The following is a 15,641-nucleotide window of genomic DNA, read 5'->3' on the forward strand; positions in this document are numbered from 1 at the left end:
CGACCTGCAGGAACCCTTCCAAGCACTTGCTCAGAATTAAGTAAAATAACATGTGCAACAGCCCTGTGCAGCACTGAGACCCAAAATGTGGAGGAGCTGTCCAGGTCCCACAGCTGGGAGGGGTCACCTCTCTGAGCCTCAGTCGTCCTGGGGAACCCATCTAAGGCTGGCAGCCTCGCCCTTATGAAAGGAGTGGAGGGCACTGCAAATGATGGGATGACCTTGACTTGACCGACCCCCGCCCACCGGCCCAGTTACAGGTCAGCCATGGGGAGGTTTTCTGTGAGATGTAAATGGAAGGAAAGCAGAAATTCTGTCTGTCTTCAGAATATGTTCTGCCAAAAAGTCAGGTTTCAAAACTCTTTGTGCTTGGCTAAATCCATTAGATGGCACTGGATTTCAAAAGATTTGTGTGAAATTTTAGTATTAAAGTGATTTGTGGATTAGGGGAGATGTTCAACTTCTAAGGTATTTCTTTCATCCGTCAAACATGGAGGAGAAAGGATTGACACGCAATTAGTATTTATTCTGTGTCCGCTTTTTAAAGAAACATTGCTAAGCAGGTTATACTAATGAAGAGTAGTTGCTATAAAGAATTTTATTATTCAGTTACTTTTTGAATAAACCTGCCAGCTGATTTAAATGAGCTTAATTTAATCAGCATTGTCTTGCATACTGAAGATAATTTGGGATAATGTCAAGGACACGTTATCGCTCCTTTTGTAGAAGGTGGTGAGATAATGAGTGTAGCAAAAAGGAGTCAGAAAATGTTTGAAGTTTTTCATCTTTGCCTCCGGGTGGATATTTAAAAGTCACACTTTGTCTTTTTGCATGCAAATTAAGCTGAAAGGCATTTTGTAATGTAACATTAGTGTTATATTTTACAAAACAGATTTGTTGAACTCTGATCTTTTGCTAATATTGACTTGTGGTTGTCAGAATGAAGACTGACTTTTTGTTATATATCAGTATAAACTGAACTTTCGTTCAGAGCTTGGAGTGAACAGAAGTGGTGCGTTTGATGCATCTTCAATGGGAAACAAATGACTGAGAAGCAGCGACTCCCAGTTCTTCTGCTGTGCTTTTCTTAGTCACTTTTTGCTCCTGTGTCCCTCTCCTGCCCCGCAAAGTCAATGAATGCCACAGAATCTTCTGAATTCCTGTCTTTTAAAGCAGTTAAACTCTCTTTTTTTCCTGACGATGCTTTTAGATGGAAGCTAAGATATCAGTGGGAGTCTGGTTCAAATTGTGAAGTCAGCAGTTAAGGGATTACTAACCCCCAAGTGAGTCCCCTATACAAATGGCAAGTTGCCTTGGAAACAAGGCGGGTTCCTTCAGTTGGACGTATGATCTTGCCTGTAAATGCCAGAGATGATGACTCGCTTACCTCTGTTGCACGATCTCTAGGTCTAACCGTTGTGCCGAGATGCTTTCTGCTTAACTTCTCCTCGGTACTGATGGCTTGATGGAACCAGAGCCAAGTTTTCTTTTCTCGTGCTTCTAATTTTAAACATAATTTGCAAAATTTAGAACTAAGGAAGTGATCCTTTAAATTTCTGTTTTAGGATGGGAAGTTTTCCACTACCGACTGCCAAAAAAATAAAGTATTATAGTTCGCCGGATTTGACTGGCAAGGAATTTTAGTGATGAGTCATTTGTCATAGATTCAACAGTGGAATCAGGGATGGGTTGCTTAGGGAGAGTATGTGAACGCATTGTTCTGTGAGGTGGTTATTTGATGAGCCGTGGCAGATTTCTCCCGCGAGCCTGGAATCACCTGATACATGTGCACTCCATACAGCACGGAGTCTAGGGCGCAGGTTGATGGGAGGCTGCCCTTGTGACTTGAGGCTCACATCGACTCCTGCTGCCCTCTCACGTAGACGTTTGTATCTTGCTAGGTGCAGGGGTGGTGAGGGCATACGGAGACAAGGTTTTCAGGTCAGTGGAAGAGGCCCTGGCTTAATTTACCTGGCTAGCTGAGGAGGTACAAAAGACTAGAGGGGCTTCCTAACCAAGGTCTCAACTCAGCTTCAGCAGACTCACCAAGTGGAGGCAGAAATCCAGAAGTGCAGGACGGCAGGCATGAGCAGCGGTCCTGCCTGGTGGTAATCGCGGTGCTGCGTTTCTGGGCTGAGCAGTCACATTGCAGCCTCTCATCCGTTTGGTCTGTGGTTCAGGGGTTGGGGATGGTTGAGGCTGGTGCCCTAGACTGTGGAGTCCGTGTACAGTGGCATGTCTTTGTGGGACAGAGGGGAAGTGTCACTCGTGCATACGTACTCCACAAAGCTCAAGTCGCATCGCTGGGGCTGTAGGTTTTCGTCACGGACCTTTTAATCACAGTTTAGAGTAAAGCATTGATTGAAAGGCTCTGTGTGTGTGTGTGTGTGTGTGTGTGGTTTTCGCTTGTCACATTGTGCCTGTCTGTTTCCTACGTGATGTTGGACTTTTGATTAATAATACATATATTTTTAAACTTAGATCCCCAACCCCCAGACTATGGAATTCATCAAAGGAGTCACTCCTGGGGGAGTCTCTCATTTACAGTTCGTTAATGCAGCTCTTCCTGAGTCAATGTGTTACACGTACTGATTGTCAAGCTAAATTGTGTACAGATTAAAACACCTTGTTGTTGAATCCTGTTTCTACCCCTCGCTCACTTTTGGAGAGATGTATGTTAGGAGGTTGACAGTGGCAAGGAGACGGGGGCAGGGCACCCATAGGTGAGGACCTGCTGCCTCTCGAATCTCAAGCCCCGGAGCTGGAAGTTGAGACAGATTTGAGGTTGAGGCTCCAGGTACAGTGCAGGGAAAGGACTCCAGCTCTTTACCTTTCTTAGCTTAGCCAGGAGGAAAAGTGGCTACGCCTTCAGTATGCCCATGGCATTTAGAGTTCTCTTCTAAGCTGTGGGTTTTTTTTTTTTTTTTTTTGGTATCAGACAATATACACTTAATTTTTAAAATGCTGATGAAGCAGAGAATTAATCTTGCTTATATAACATTTAAAGTTTTTCAGTGGCAAGCTTGAGATTCTCCTTCTGTTGTGAGTTTGTTTTTATTAGTTACAGCTTGTATTACTACTATTATAAAACACCACTGGCCCCAATATATTCTTTTGCTGTTGTTTTGCTTACTCGACCAGTAAAACTGTAGCTTTATTTAAATGAGTTTTTAATGAACCATGAGAGCAAGTAAGGCTCAGAGAATGACTAAGGATTTAGTGTTGCCTCTGTCGTTAAAGTGAGTTCAGTCATTAGAAAGCTTAAAAATTGATTTGATAGTTTTTTTTGGCCCATGTCTACACAATAATTCATTATTACATCATTACCTTTGATTCTGAGGTTCATAGGGCTTCTTTCCCAGTTTTACCGTCATCTCTTTGAGGGAAAGCTGCATGTGCTCATGGGAAAATCTCAACAAATGCCACCTCCTCCAATTTGGTGTCAACCCATATATGTGTGATTAGCCAATTTCAGGTTCATTTTGTTCTGTCTTACTGTGCAGTCTTGCTTTTTATTAACACTTCAGCAACAGTGTAATGTAGTTGTAACCTCATGGGTGGGTACAAAGGGAACAGTGGTCCTTGGTAACGGGGATGGGAGGGGGAAGGGTTTGCATTCTGTCTCACGAGTGGGTCAGCCAGCTGATGGCTACAGCATTTGCATGTGTTCATTGTGGTTTGCGGTTGATAACACTCAAGGCTATTAGTTGAGCATAACTCTTAAATTGGGAATCTAATTAGTCTGGAGGCTCAGTGGGTGACACAGTGTGTCACCCTAAGGGACAGCAGAATTAAATCCCAGCTCTGAAATATAAGCTGGGGAGTGTCATAGGTGACTAGATTTCACTGTGATTTCCAGATGAAGCGCAATATCTTTATTAAGCATCTCTGTCCATGAAATATTACCTTCTTAAAGGATGCTGTTAGCTCTTGTGGGACAGTAACCTTTGATCATCCACAGGTAGAAGCTTGTGATGGTGTTGGTCTCCTTGGTTGTTCAGGTAGGGAATGTCTTACCCCCTCCTACATGGTATATTGTTTGAAATGACCCTGTTAAATATTTATCTCGTTAGGTTCCCCTATTGTGAGTAGATAACATACTGCACTAATCTATATAACCGTGCTAGTGTCTCTTAGTTTTCCTTTTCTTTTTTCTTTTGGCTGTGCCACACAGCTTGCGGATTCTTAGTTCCCCGACCAGGGGACCGAACCTGGGCCCCGGCAATGAAAGTGCCAAGTGCTAACCACTGGACCATCAGGGAATTCCCTACCATGTTTTTAAAGGTGTATCCTTGAGTCAAAGGGCAAAAAAAAAAAAAAGTAAAGGTATCGATATGTGTGATCCTAACTATAGAAAATCCTAGATTGACCTATGGGAAGAAAAAGTCATTTTTGGAATAGTGATAGTTTAGAGCTGTATGTTACGGAACAGCCTTACTTCCGTCATAAAATACATGTATCTCCAACTACTTGATTTTTATTGTTAGTTTTTTGGAATGTTATACTGTGATAGAGCTCTCACATTTTTACTGCATTTTCTCTCTGTTGCATTTATTCTTTACAGGCAAATCTGCCTATGAAATCTCCCTGCCATCGTTCAGAGATGTGTTGTTTTACGTGATGCCATCGTTATCTTGGGGGTTCAGAAGCATCATCATCATAGTCTTGTGTTAGGAAGAATATTGAAAAATGTGGCAAACGCAGAGAGTTCCCTACCAGAAGCAAAATCAAGTGCATGTTGTCTTTTGTGTTTCTTGCCGATTTTGCTTTGATACCGCAGACTAAGTGATTCAGTGGAGTCCGGCTTACTCATTGAGGCCAATCATGTTCCTTAGGTGAAGAAAGGGTCTTCAAGGCACCTTCAAGTTCAGTGTCATTTTTAGTATTTTTCCACATACTTTGGACCTTCTCCAGGGCCGGAAACATGATGCCTTTCTAAAGAGTTACACGTCTTTATTTCAGAGTCAAACAATTTGATATATTAATGTTGAGTGTGTAAAAGATGTTCATGAGACCCGTAATAATCAACTTTTTCTGGATATGCGCAGCCCTTACATGAAGAAATCAACAGAGGCAGACGGGTGACTCAAGGGCTATGGCAGTAAAATGGCTTTGGAGGGCGTGTGGCGTCTGGGCCTAGAGTCTTGGCGACCTCACTTAGGCAACTACTCGACTTACGTCCCCTGCCATTTCCTGTATGAAGACAGAATCTGCAACATCTTTTGATTCTTTTAAAAAGATCTTCTGATCAAGACTGAGTGATGATATCTTTAGCATGGTTACCCTCAGATATGTTCAGAAACTTTTAGGTAGTGGTATCAAAATTATGTTAACTTGGTAAGGTGGGGTGTTAGCTTTAGTTAATCAAGAATGAATAGAATTCGATTCCAAGACTTGTAGGTGCTCATAGCCTGGAGTTTCCCAGAAGGCTTTGCTGTCGACACGTTAGATGCTCCGGGGCAGTGAGGTTGGGGGAAAATAAGATCTCTGAAGTTGGATGGATTTGACTTCCAATTTCAGATTCATTCTATACTTATAGCTAAGCTCTAGTCATATTAATTTTTCTGAGTCTCAGTTTTCTTTTCAGTGAAATGAGATGTAAAATGCTGCTCTGTGTTTGTGTGAGGGGTTGAGGGGAGGATGGAGGGCACCTGCAGAAGAACTTCACTCTGTGCTTATTGTGATGTTGACTTTTTCTAGCAAGCCTTTTCCTTTCCTTTTCCTGTTGTTTTCCCCTCTTATTATTGGTGTATCGAAGAACTTTGCCTCAGTCTGTAGTTACTCTTGAAACTGATCCTCAATTTTCCATAAGTACATATTTATCAACCACCACGCTATCACTTAATAATAGCTAACAGTAAGCATGCGCTTGTGTTCTGAAAGTCGACATGCCTTCTCTCTGATTTGTCACAAGTCCAGGAGGAGAGGTCCTGGCACTAGATTAGTTTCCTATTGCTGCCATAACAAATTACCACAAACTAGTGGTTTAAGACATCACACATTTATTAACTTGTAGTTCTGTAGGGTAAAAGTCTGACATGGGTAACGTCAAGGTGGAGCAGAGCTGCATTTTTTCCTGGAGGCCGTAGGGGAGAATTCATTCTCTTGCCTTCCAGAGGCCCCCGCGTTCCTTGGCTCACGGCTCCCTGGCTTCATCCTCAAAGCCAGAAGTGTCATCTCTCTCTAACCATTGTTATATCTCCCTCTGACCACAGCTGGGAAAGGGTCTCCACTTATCCAGACTCCTGTGATTAGCTGAGGCGCACTGGATAATCCTGGACAGTCTCCCCGTTTTAAGGTCCTTGATCTGAATCGCATCTTCAGGTCCCTTTTGCCATGGAAGGGCAACGTCCACAGGTTCTGGGGATTTGGGTGTGGACAGTCATGGGCATTATTCTGCCTACCACAGTCACTATCCTGTTTCCAGATGAGGACAAGTAAGGCTTAGCGATGGCCGAGAGGCCAGTGGATTAGGCCAACATCCATCTAAGAAGTAAGGTCAGAGCTGGTTTTGAATGTAGTTCTCTTTGTGAATTCTGTGCTCTTAGCCACTTGGCTACACACAGTTCTGGGCTTTTAGCTCTGATTTTTATCCATGAAAGAGGCCACCGTTGATCCAAGTGGTTTATATATGCATTTACGTGTGATGCTTACGAAATGGGTTTTCTGTTGGAGGGTTCTGATGTCTCAGGCAGCTGAAATGACTTGTTCTGAGGGAGGTGGCAATGTGTGGCCAAGTTTGGAGTTTTATTTATAGGCGGGTCATCGTGGGTGTTATCCTAAATTCTGCCTGTCTTTTCTCGTGGAGACTGGATAGGTGAATGGATCAGAAGAGCGATGAAGTAATAACTATTGAAAGTTAAAGTGAACTTTCAAAAACAATCTACTTCATGGACAGCAGTGAAGATTCCATCTGTTAAAATATGGATTTGAGTCACGTTTCACAAATTTAAAAGCAAGACATTTCCTTTATTTTTTGAAGGACATGATAGAGATTTTTAATATGTGATGTTTTTGTGAAGGTCTCATTTTCTTTTGCTGTGCTACTGTGTATTCTTGTAGAGTAGATTTTCTAAAATCATATATCCTTCCCAGTTTAACACAAAATTACTTTATGTCTGCACCTGGCACTTAAATTTTGGTTTAAATGAAAGCTGTAGAATTGTATGTTATTGGCATATTGCAAATCACCAACTGTGATTCTGCCACTGAAATTCGAACAGCATTTGTTCGTGGCACAGTCCAGATTTCATAATTCTTGTGTTTTCTAAAAATGCTGAAGATAATTATTGAAACTAATATATGTGTATAAGTTCTTCCATCATGTGTGGCATTTAAGGCTCGTTCTTTGTAATTTTCAATCTCCATTTTCAGTTTGCAGAAAGGACTTGATTCTTGAGAGAACACATCATTGTGAAAAGTGAATAACAAATCTTGAATTTCATTTGCTTCCAATTAAGCGCCAAAATGTCAGAACTTAATATCTTCAAAATGCATATGAAGCCACACACCTTGTGAGAAGTCTGATGAAATTAAAATCAAGTATAGAAATTCAAAATCCTGATGAAGAGCTTGAAATGAATATTGTTAGCTTATCAGGGTTACCAAGGTACCTTGACTTCTAGTTTTATTTCCCAAATTGAAAAATTTAAATTGGATGTTACTAGAGGGAAGAGCAAATTAGTGCAGGATCATCAAACTATGGCCCGTGGGTCAAGTTTGGTCCACCGTCTGCTTTGTAAATAAAGTTTTGTTTAAACATAGTCACCCTCATTTATTCATGTATTGTGTATGGCTGTTTTCATGCTACAATGCAGAGTAGAATAGTTGTGACAGAGACTGTTTGAATTGCGCAGCTCCAAAAATATTTACTATCTGGACCTTTTAAGAAAAATGCTTGCTGACCCCTGATCTGTAGAATCAGGGGTTACTGTCTGTGTTACTAATATGCGGAGATGCTTATCAGATAAACAGTCTGATTATATATATGTATATATACATACATATACCTACAACACACACACATATATACTGTATATGGAAACTTTAGTGTATATATACAAACACCTTTCCATTTTTTATAACTGCTAAGGATTTCTTTTCCCACTGGTGTTGCTTATTATAAGGTTGAGTGGCCCAACTATTCATCTGACTTTAATTTCTTCTTACCACTTAACCTTCCTTCAGATTGTTTAATTAGCTAATTATATAAGATGCCACAGCAGGATTCTGAGCTTCCTGTTTGTCGCATGTCTCTACGACCTTATGGTGGTTTTCTTTTTTGTCTTATGAATTGATTGATGTCAATAGCATTTGTTCAAAATGACAAACTATAATTATAAATACTTTCCATATTCTGTGAATACACCTTTTGGTCTGTTAACTGATCAGAGTATTGGCGTTGAAAAGGCTTGGATTGGCGGCAGAAGGTGTGGTTCTTTTCGTGTGCAGTCCTGACTCTTCTTTTCTTGGAAGGCTGAGCTTACTTCGCCAGGCATGGGATTGGAGTGTGAATGACCAAGGTGTTCTGTGCCTTAGAACTTTATTACTCTTTGAGATTTTAAAGAAGTGCTGCCACTGTTTAGTTATAAGAAGAAATAGGTTGAATTTTAATTTTTATGGTACTTTGTTATGCTGTATTATGAAAATTTTCAATTTTGAAATAGTTTCATATTTCAGAAAAGTTACAAAAATAGTACAGAGTGCTTCCATATACCCTTCATCTATCCCTAATGTTGACGTCCAGCATAATCATAGTGTAGTTATCAAAGTTAGGAAACGAATAACATTGAGTCCATCCTACTAACTAATCATCTGAATTTTGCCTCTTTCCCACTAATGAGGCCTTTTGAGGCCTTTTGCCTAGCCCAGGAGCCAGGCAAGGGGCTCACGCTGAGTGCAGTTCATCTTTCTCCTCAGTCTCCTCCAAGGTACACAATTTCATCAGCCTTTTACTTTCCCGACCTTGGTATTTTTAAAGAGTGGTAGTTACAGAATGCTCCTCAGTTTGGATTTGTCTGATGTTTCCTCACGATTAGAGCAAAGTTATGCATTTGGGGCAAGAGTACCACGGAAGTAACGTTGTCTATTTCTCAGTGCATCTTTCAGAGGGTACGTGATGTTGATGAAGTGAAGTGACAGCACTTGGTGAAGGGCTGTCTGCCAAGTTTCTGCCCGCAGACACTACTTTCTCTTTTTAATTAAAAAGCATCTTACGGGGAGATATTCTGAGATATGCCCATATCTCACCATACTCTCACCCGTTAACGTTAGCGTCCATTGGTAGATCTTGCCTGAGACAGTTCTGACTGTGGAGGTTGCCTAGTGATAATTTCTCTTTTAGTGATTTTTTTCCATATTTATTAATTGGGATGCTCCAGGAAGGAAGAGCTGTCCATTCTCCACCATTTGTTTATTTATTTCTTCGATTATTTACTTATATCATTATGAACTCACAGATGTTTAGTTTATCTTGGGTTATAATCTAATGCTCTCATTATTTGATCGTTTACAAGTGTCCCAAATGGTTTCGGCCCTTGGGAGCTCCTTAAGGCTGGCCCTAATTCCCTTTGATGTGCTTCCTTTGATGTGTTCTTTAGTATCACAAGGTGTTCCAGGCTCATCACGTGTTTTCTCTGTCCCCAACCCTGGAATTAACTATTTTTCTAAGGAGTTCTAGTTCATTTATTGGAGAATAGTATTAGAAACCATGATCTGGCCACTTGTGTTCGTTGGTTCTTGGACCAGCAATTTGACATTGAAGCAATGTCATTGCTTCTAGGATCTCTCACTGGACAGAGCTAGGACACATGTATTCACATCCATCCATACCCGTCGGCCTACCTCCTTATAAAACCACAAGTTCATATTGATGCCTCTAATTCTAATCTAATACTACAGTATATTTCCTTGCTTGTAACTTCTGTTTCTGGCGGTGAGAACTTTGGCTCTCATTAGCCAAAATATTTTTTCTTTCTCATTCATTCCTGCTGTGTGTGTGTGTGTGTGTGTGTGTGTGTGTGTGTGTGTGTGTGTGTGTGTGTGTGTATGTGTGTGAGGAGTATGAATTTCTAAACTATGTGCTTGTAAGGGACAGCTTTACTAACTAGAATACAATATTTCTGTGAAGGTTCTTTTTCCCTTTAGCCTTACGTTAAACAGTGAAAAAAAAAAAGTTTCGTAGAGTGACTTAGTTCTTTTCTTCCCCACCCTTTTCGTGTGGTTCTGTTTTTCATTTGTAACATAGCTGGGTTTATTTGTTTGTGCTCCATTTTAGATTCCCGACCCCCAGACCCCACCTTGCCTCCTGGTCGATTTCAATTATTTATTTCTCTTTTAGGTATTTGAATCATTATGATGGTTCTAAGAGTCAGAGTTACAGAAAAATATATTCAGAAAAGTGTTACTGCCCCATTATCTCCACTATTGTTCCCATTCTCTCTTTCTTTCAACCCGGTTCCTACTAACTCCCTGTAGCCTACCCGTCTCATTAGTTTCTTGTATCCTTTCTGTGTTTCTTATGCACAAATGAGCATTGCACAGTTTTTAATATACCCTTCTTCCCATATGAAGGGTCCCTTATACCTTTTGCTGGATAAACTATATATCATGTATATGCATTATATATAGGTATATATGCACTTTCTTTTCCGCTTGATATATCATTTACAAAAAGATTTAAATCCACTCCATCCCCTTAAGCATTCTGTGATATAAAACCGTTTTATTTTTATTTTCACCCAGAGAATTTTGCATATGAAGTGTATGACTTAGAAATATAAAAATAAAGCATCAAAACTCAGGGCAAGACTATTTCTTTGAAGTTTCTTTTCCTAAAACATAACATTCCTGGGTGTGTACATATCCATATTTTTCCTCTGTAGATTTACATCAAAGGTGGTGTAAGTTGTTGGTTGTCATTTTAAATGCCTTTGTTTATAATTGCAAATTTACCTGTCATTTCTAGCTGGTAGCAGTGTTTGATGAGCAGGACCCGCATCACGGAGGTGACGGCACCAGTGCCAGCTCCACAGGCACCCAGAGTCCGGAGATGTTTGGCAGTGAGCTCGGCACCAACAGTGTTTCAGCCTTCCAGCCTTACCAAGCAACGAGTGAGATCGAGGTCACCCCTTCAGTCCTCCGTGCCAGTGAGTGCATATTTCGTCTTCAGTTACGGGGATGCCGACTGTGTTATCCAGCCATGCTCTTGTGAATGGAATTCATTGTCTGTTTATATCAAAAACTGATTAAGTTTAGAACCTGGGCAAGTGTCTTTTGCAAGAGAGGGAGGCAAGATTCTTTATGTTTTCATAGATTGGCCTTACTTTACTTTGGACTGGTAGACTTTTAATTGCTCACCAAAGGTAAATAAGGATAATAGTTAAACTTATACTACCTGCATTTTTCTTTCCATGTGTTTTGTATGAACGCTAGAACAGATAGAAATAATCAACATCCTTCCACTGAAACCAAACACAGTGTGTTGGATTGACCATCAAGTTGGTTATAACAGTTACCTGAACTTTATCTGGAGAGCAGGGGCTGAAGGGACCTCAAGGACTGTTATCTTCAGGGATCTGGAAGAGTTGCTATTAGGTGCCCTCTCAAGAAACGAAAAGATTGGTCTTGGTGAGTGTGTAGTAGGGATCCTAGGGTCCCCAGTGCCCAAGTTCCAGGACACTAGCTGGAAGAATTCTGCAGCCATTCCTGCCAAGCTTACAGTGAAGAGCTTCTGCTAAACATTCTGTTTAGCATTTGTAATTGTATAATCTTATCATTGAACAATTGTTAAGACTAAGAAGGCCTATTTCAAGAAATTTATAACTTAAAAATCATTTATCTTTCAGGCACATCTATCTAGAAACATTTCAGTTTTTCAAGTGGAAAATTTAGTCTTGTGTGATGTGGTCTTCAGTAGATCTTCACATAGAGATAGGTAATAATATATAAAATAATATATAGAATATAGTTAGATAATTTTTAGAATATATAGTTTATTCTTATAAAATGCATCATTGTCCCCACTTTTCACATTGGTAGCAGTCTGTAGCATTTTGGTAATTTGCTTCTAGATGTTCATAAACTATTTCTGCTTCCACTGTCCCTTGAGAATCTCTCTCTCTCTCTCTCTATATGCACACAGAGAGAGAGAGAGAGAGAGAGTGAATGTGTGTGTATGTATGTATATATGTATGTGTGTATATATATATATATATATATATACGTCAATTTAACAGTTAACAAATCTGACGATCTATCAGAAACCACAGGGAAAGTATGCCATATAGAGATGTAGAGGATTGAAAGGCACATTGCATGATGGGATATGTATGTGATGCCCAGGGGGTCGTGTATGGTTGCAGACCAATGTTAACCACTTTCTAAAATTGCTTTCTATCACCTGGACAAGGATAATCGTAGTGAGAGCTGGGCACAGTGGAAAATGTTTCCAAGGAAGTGTGGACATTAACAGCCACTGTAAGGTGTTTTAGCTGGACCTTTCCTTGTATCCAGGAGATGTAGGTTGTTTGTGCACATACATGAACAAATATATTTTAAACTGATTTTGTGGAAGTAACTTGATTACTACATGGATACACTACTTAAAAAATCTTACGTACAATTTACTTTGGGCAGTGTTTTTCAAAAGGTGAGGTGTATACCATGTATGGTATATGAAGTAACATGTAAGGGGTGTGCAGGTCATTTTCTTTTCTTTTATTGTATACTAGCTCATTAAGTCCATGCCTTAATGATTATCTTCTTGGCACAAGCTTGTGTTTAAGAAATGGATTGCCTAGTTTTGATTTAAAGAAGATTTTAATGAAACAAGAGTACAAGGATTCATAGGTGCCTGATGTTTGGAAAACAGCGTCTTTATGTGAGTAATTACACCTTAATGTATATAATGAAATACAGAGCTTTTTGCTGTGTTACTGTTGTGGTTTTTTTATTCAGGTGTTTTACAAAGCAAGGTGCACCTTTAATTTAGCTGCACCTTAAAAATGTGTTGGAGGAAAGGCCAGTCCTGTCTTTAGGTTAAGAAGAATTTCAATGGCTTGCTGCCCATCCACTTATATCTTTTTTTTTAATTTATTTTTTACTTTTTGGCCACGCTGTGTGGCACGTGGGATCCTAGTTCCCCGACCAGGGCTCGAACCCAGGCCCCCTGCATTGGAAGTGTGGAGCCCTAACCACTGGACTGCCAGGGAAGTCCCCCATTTATATCTTTTGACTTCACTGACTCAACAAGATTTTTAAACCACCACCACCCATATTTGGCTGGCTCTGTGTGTTAAAATTTAAATGCTGTTTTCAACTCCAGACATCGCTTTTACCTTGTTTTAATTGAGAAAAGGAAGTTACACTTGAAGCATATGTGTTGTCTTGCAGTCATCAGTGGGAAGATATGCAAATATTCAGAGCAAGAAGCTCTGAATTTTATTTGCTAACGTTACTTAGATTTTATGGCCTTGGCAGGCACTGGGTAAATGCGTGTTAAACATTTACTAAATACAAGGTTTGGTGACTATGTGAAAGTTACCCAATACCTATGAGTCATTTTCTACAGTATTAATTACCATGCATTCGGAAATAAAATAACAGTAGGTCTGTGCTGGCCAGGCCTCGTGCGAGGTGATCCGAGTTCAGAGTTGAGTTAATATGGCCTAGTCCTTGCCGTCAAGGAGTTTATGTTCTTCCTCTTTTCTTTTTTTTTTTTGTGGTACGTGAGCCTCTCACTGCTGTGGCCTCTCCCGTTGCGGAGCACAGGCTCTGGACGTGCAGGCTCAGCGGCCATGGCTCACGGGCCCAGCCGCTCTGCGGCATGTGGGATCTTCCCGGACCGGGGCACGAACCCATGTCCCCTACATCGGCAGGTGGACTTCCAACCATTGCACCACCAGGGAAGCCCGAACCATGCTCTCTAAACCTCACGGTTCTGTGATAGATGTTTAACTGTATTTTTATTGTTCACAAATCCAGTTTTAGAGAGACCTACTGTGCCCGGGAGCACAATTTCTGGAGCAGATCATTGAGACCAAGTCTAGCATTTTTTTTCCCCCACTTGTGATCTTTTTATTTTTTAATTCTCAAAGGCTTTTTATAGAGATCAAACATTCTGGGGATAGCCTGGCTTTAGAATGATGGCAGGATTTCTTTTCATCCCAGAATACTGATTTAATATTTCCTTTGGAAGAGCCAGACTGAAGATTCGAGATTCCTTGGCAGGAAGAAGTCCTAGAAATAGAATTGCTGTAGAAATTTTGAGAAACAAAGTATCCGATTAGATTGTCTTTTTAACCTTTCTGAACTGTGTTAATTTTATAGTTAATTTTTATCCACGTCTGGCAAAATGGTGCTCTTTAACTAATTGGTAAGATTTTACTAGCTCCCTAACTTTGAAAACTTACAGAGACATCAAGAACTGCTGTACAGGGCTTCCCTGGTGGCGCAGTGGTTGAGAGTCCGCCTGCCGATGCAGGGGACACGAGTTCGTGCCCCGGTCCGGGAAGATCCCACATGCCGCGGAGCGGCTGGGCCCGTGAGCCATGGCCGCTGAGCCTGCGCGTCTGGAGCCTGTGCTCCGCAACGGGAGAGGCCACAACAGTGAGAGGCCCGCGTACCACAAAAAAAAAAAGAAAGAAAGAAAAAAAAGAACTGCTGTACAAGGCTTGTGTCAAAGTTAGGTGCCCCCGACCCCACCGACTCTTTCTCAAGCTCTAAATTTTTTTTCTTACTCAAGAATATACGGATTGGTTTTTTCTTGCTACGAGATCCAAGATCTTTGGTTTAGAGACCTATTCTCTTAACATTACCTGGTATTAGAATACTATTTTCCAGATTTTATTTAAACATATACTGAAAATAGAAATAATATTCCTATTGTATTTCCTTTTAACTTGTGAAGTGGAGCATGGCATACAAATGGCATTCTCAGTATTTCAAATAATTACCTTCTTACTGTGCAAGTTCTATTCAGCATATAAAACCCATCCAGTTTTGTTGTAGATGCAATCTGATTATTACATGTTGACAAGGTCATATATCTATTAATTGGATTGGAGATGGGATACAAAATTGCTGTAATTACTGTAATTTTCTAGCTAATTGCAGGGTTGGTGGTGAATATTTTACTTCTGCAAAATGAAAAACAGTATTCCATCAGAAGTTGTTTTACGGGGTTTCAGACATTCTGTTTCATATCTTTGGTGCTTTTTGCCCACAAAGTATCTCTTTTGTATCTTTTTTGTGTATCGATTCGCCTCTGAATGTCAGAGCGCTCATTGGCAGCGATCAGTGGAAGCAGCAAAGACAGAGAGCCTGGAGTACTCTCAGCTACCTCTTTGTTCTGGTTGCCACAGTACCTCTATTGTTTATTTATAAATTGGAGTACTCTCCTTTCAGACTTACAGTCAGGGTTGGATGGGTCAGATCCCATTGGAAGAGGACTCCTCTGATCTGCTCTGCTCTCTTGTCACCTGTGCACTCAGAAATACTCCATGAAATGAGCGTTCTTCACTACATTCAGACTGTTTATGTGTTCTTTTTTGGCATGAATAATTAAGTGAATTATTGGTCAGCCCACTTCACATTGTAATACGGGGCTTATGTTGCATGTTCTCTGTCTTTTGTATTTTTTG

The 15,641-nt window shown here is 40.5% G+C and overlaps 1 protein-coding gene across 15 annotated transcripts in view; it reads left to right on the forward strand.

Annotated features, from left to right (window-relative positions):
* Window positions 1–15,641, forward strand: part of PARD3 (par-3 family cell polarity regulator) — a 634,176-nt gene that overhangs the window by 234,864 nt on the left and 383,671 nt on the right. For all 15 annotated transcript variants that reach the window (XM_082847455.1, XM_082847464.1, XM_082847462.1 and 12 more), the window contains exon 3: window positions 10,967–11,147. In XM_082847455.1, the coding sequence (XP_082703581.1) occupies window positions 10,967–11,147 (181 nt within the window). The remainder of the gene's footprint in view (window positions 1–10,966; window positions 11,148–15,641) is intronic.

The sequence above is a fragment of the Leucopleurus acutus genome (assembly GCF_964270905.1).
Source record: "Leucopleurus acutus genome assembly, chromosome: 1".
NCBI lineage: Eukaryota > Metazoa > Chordata > Mammalia > Artiodactyla > Delphinidae > Leucopleurus > Leucopleurus acutus.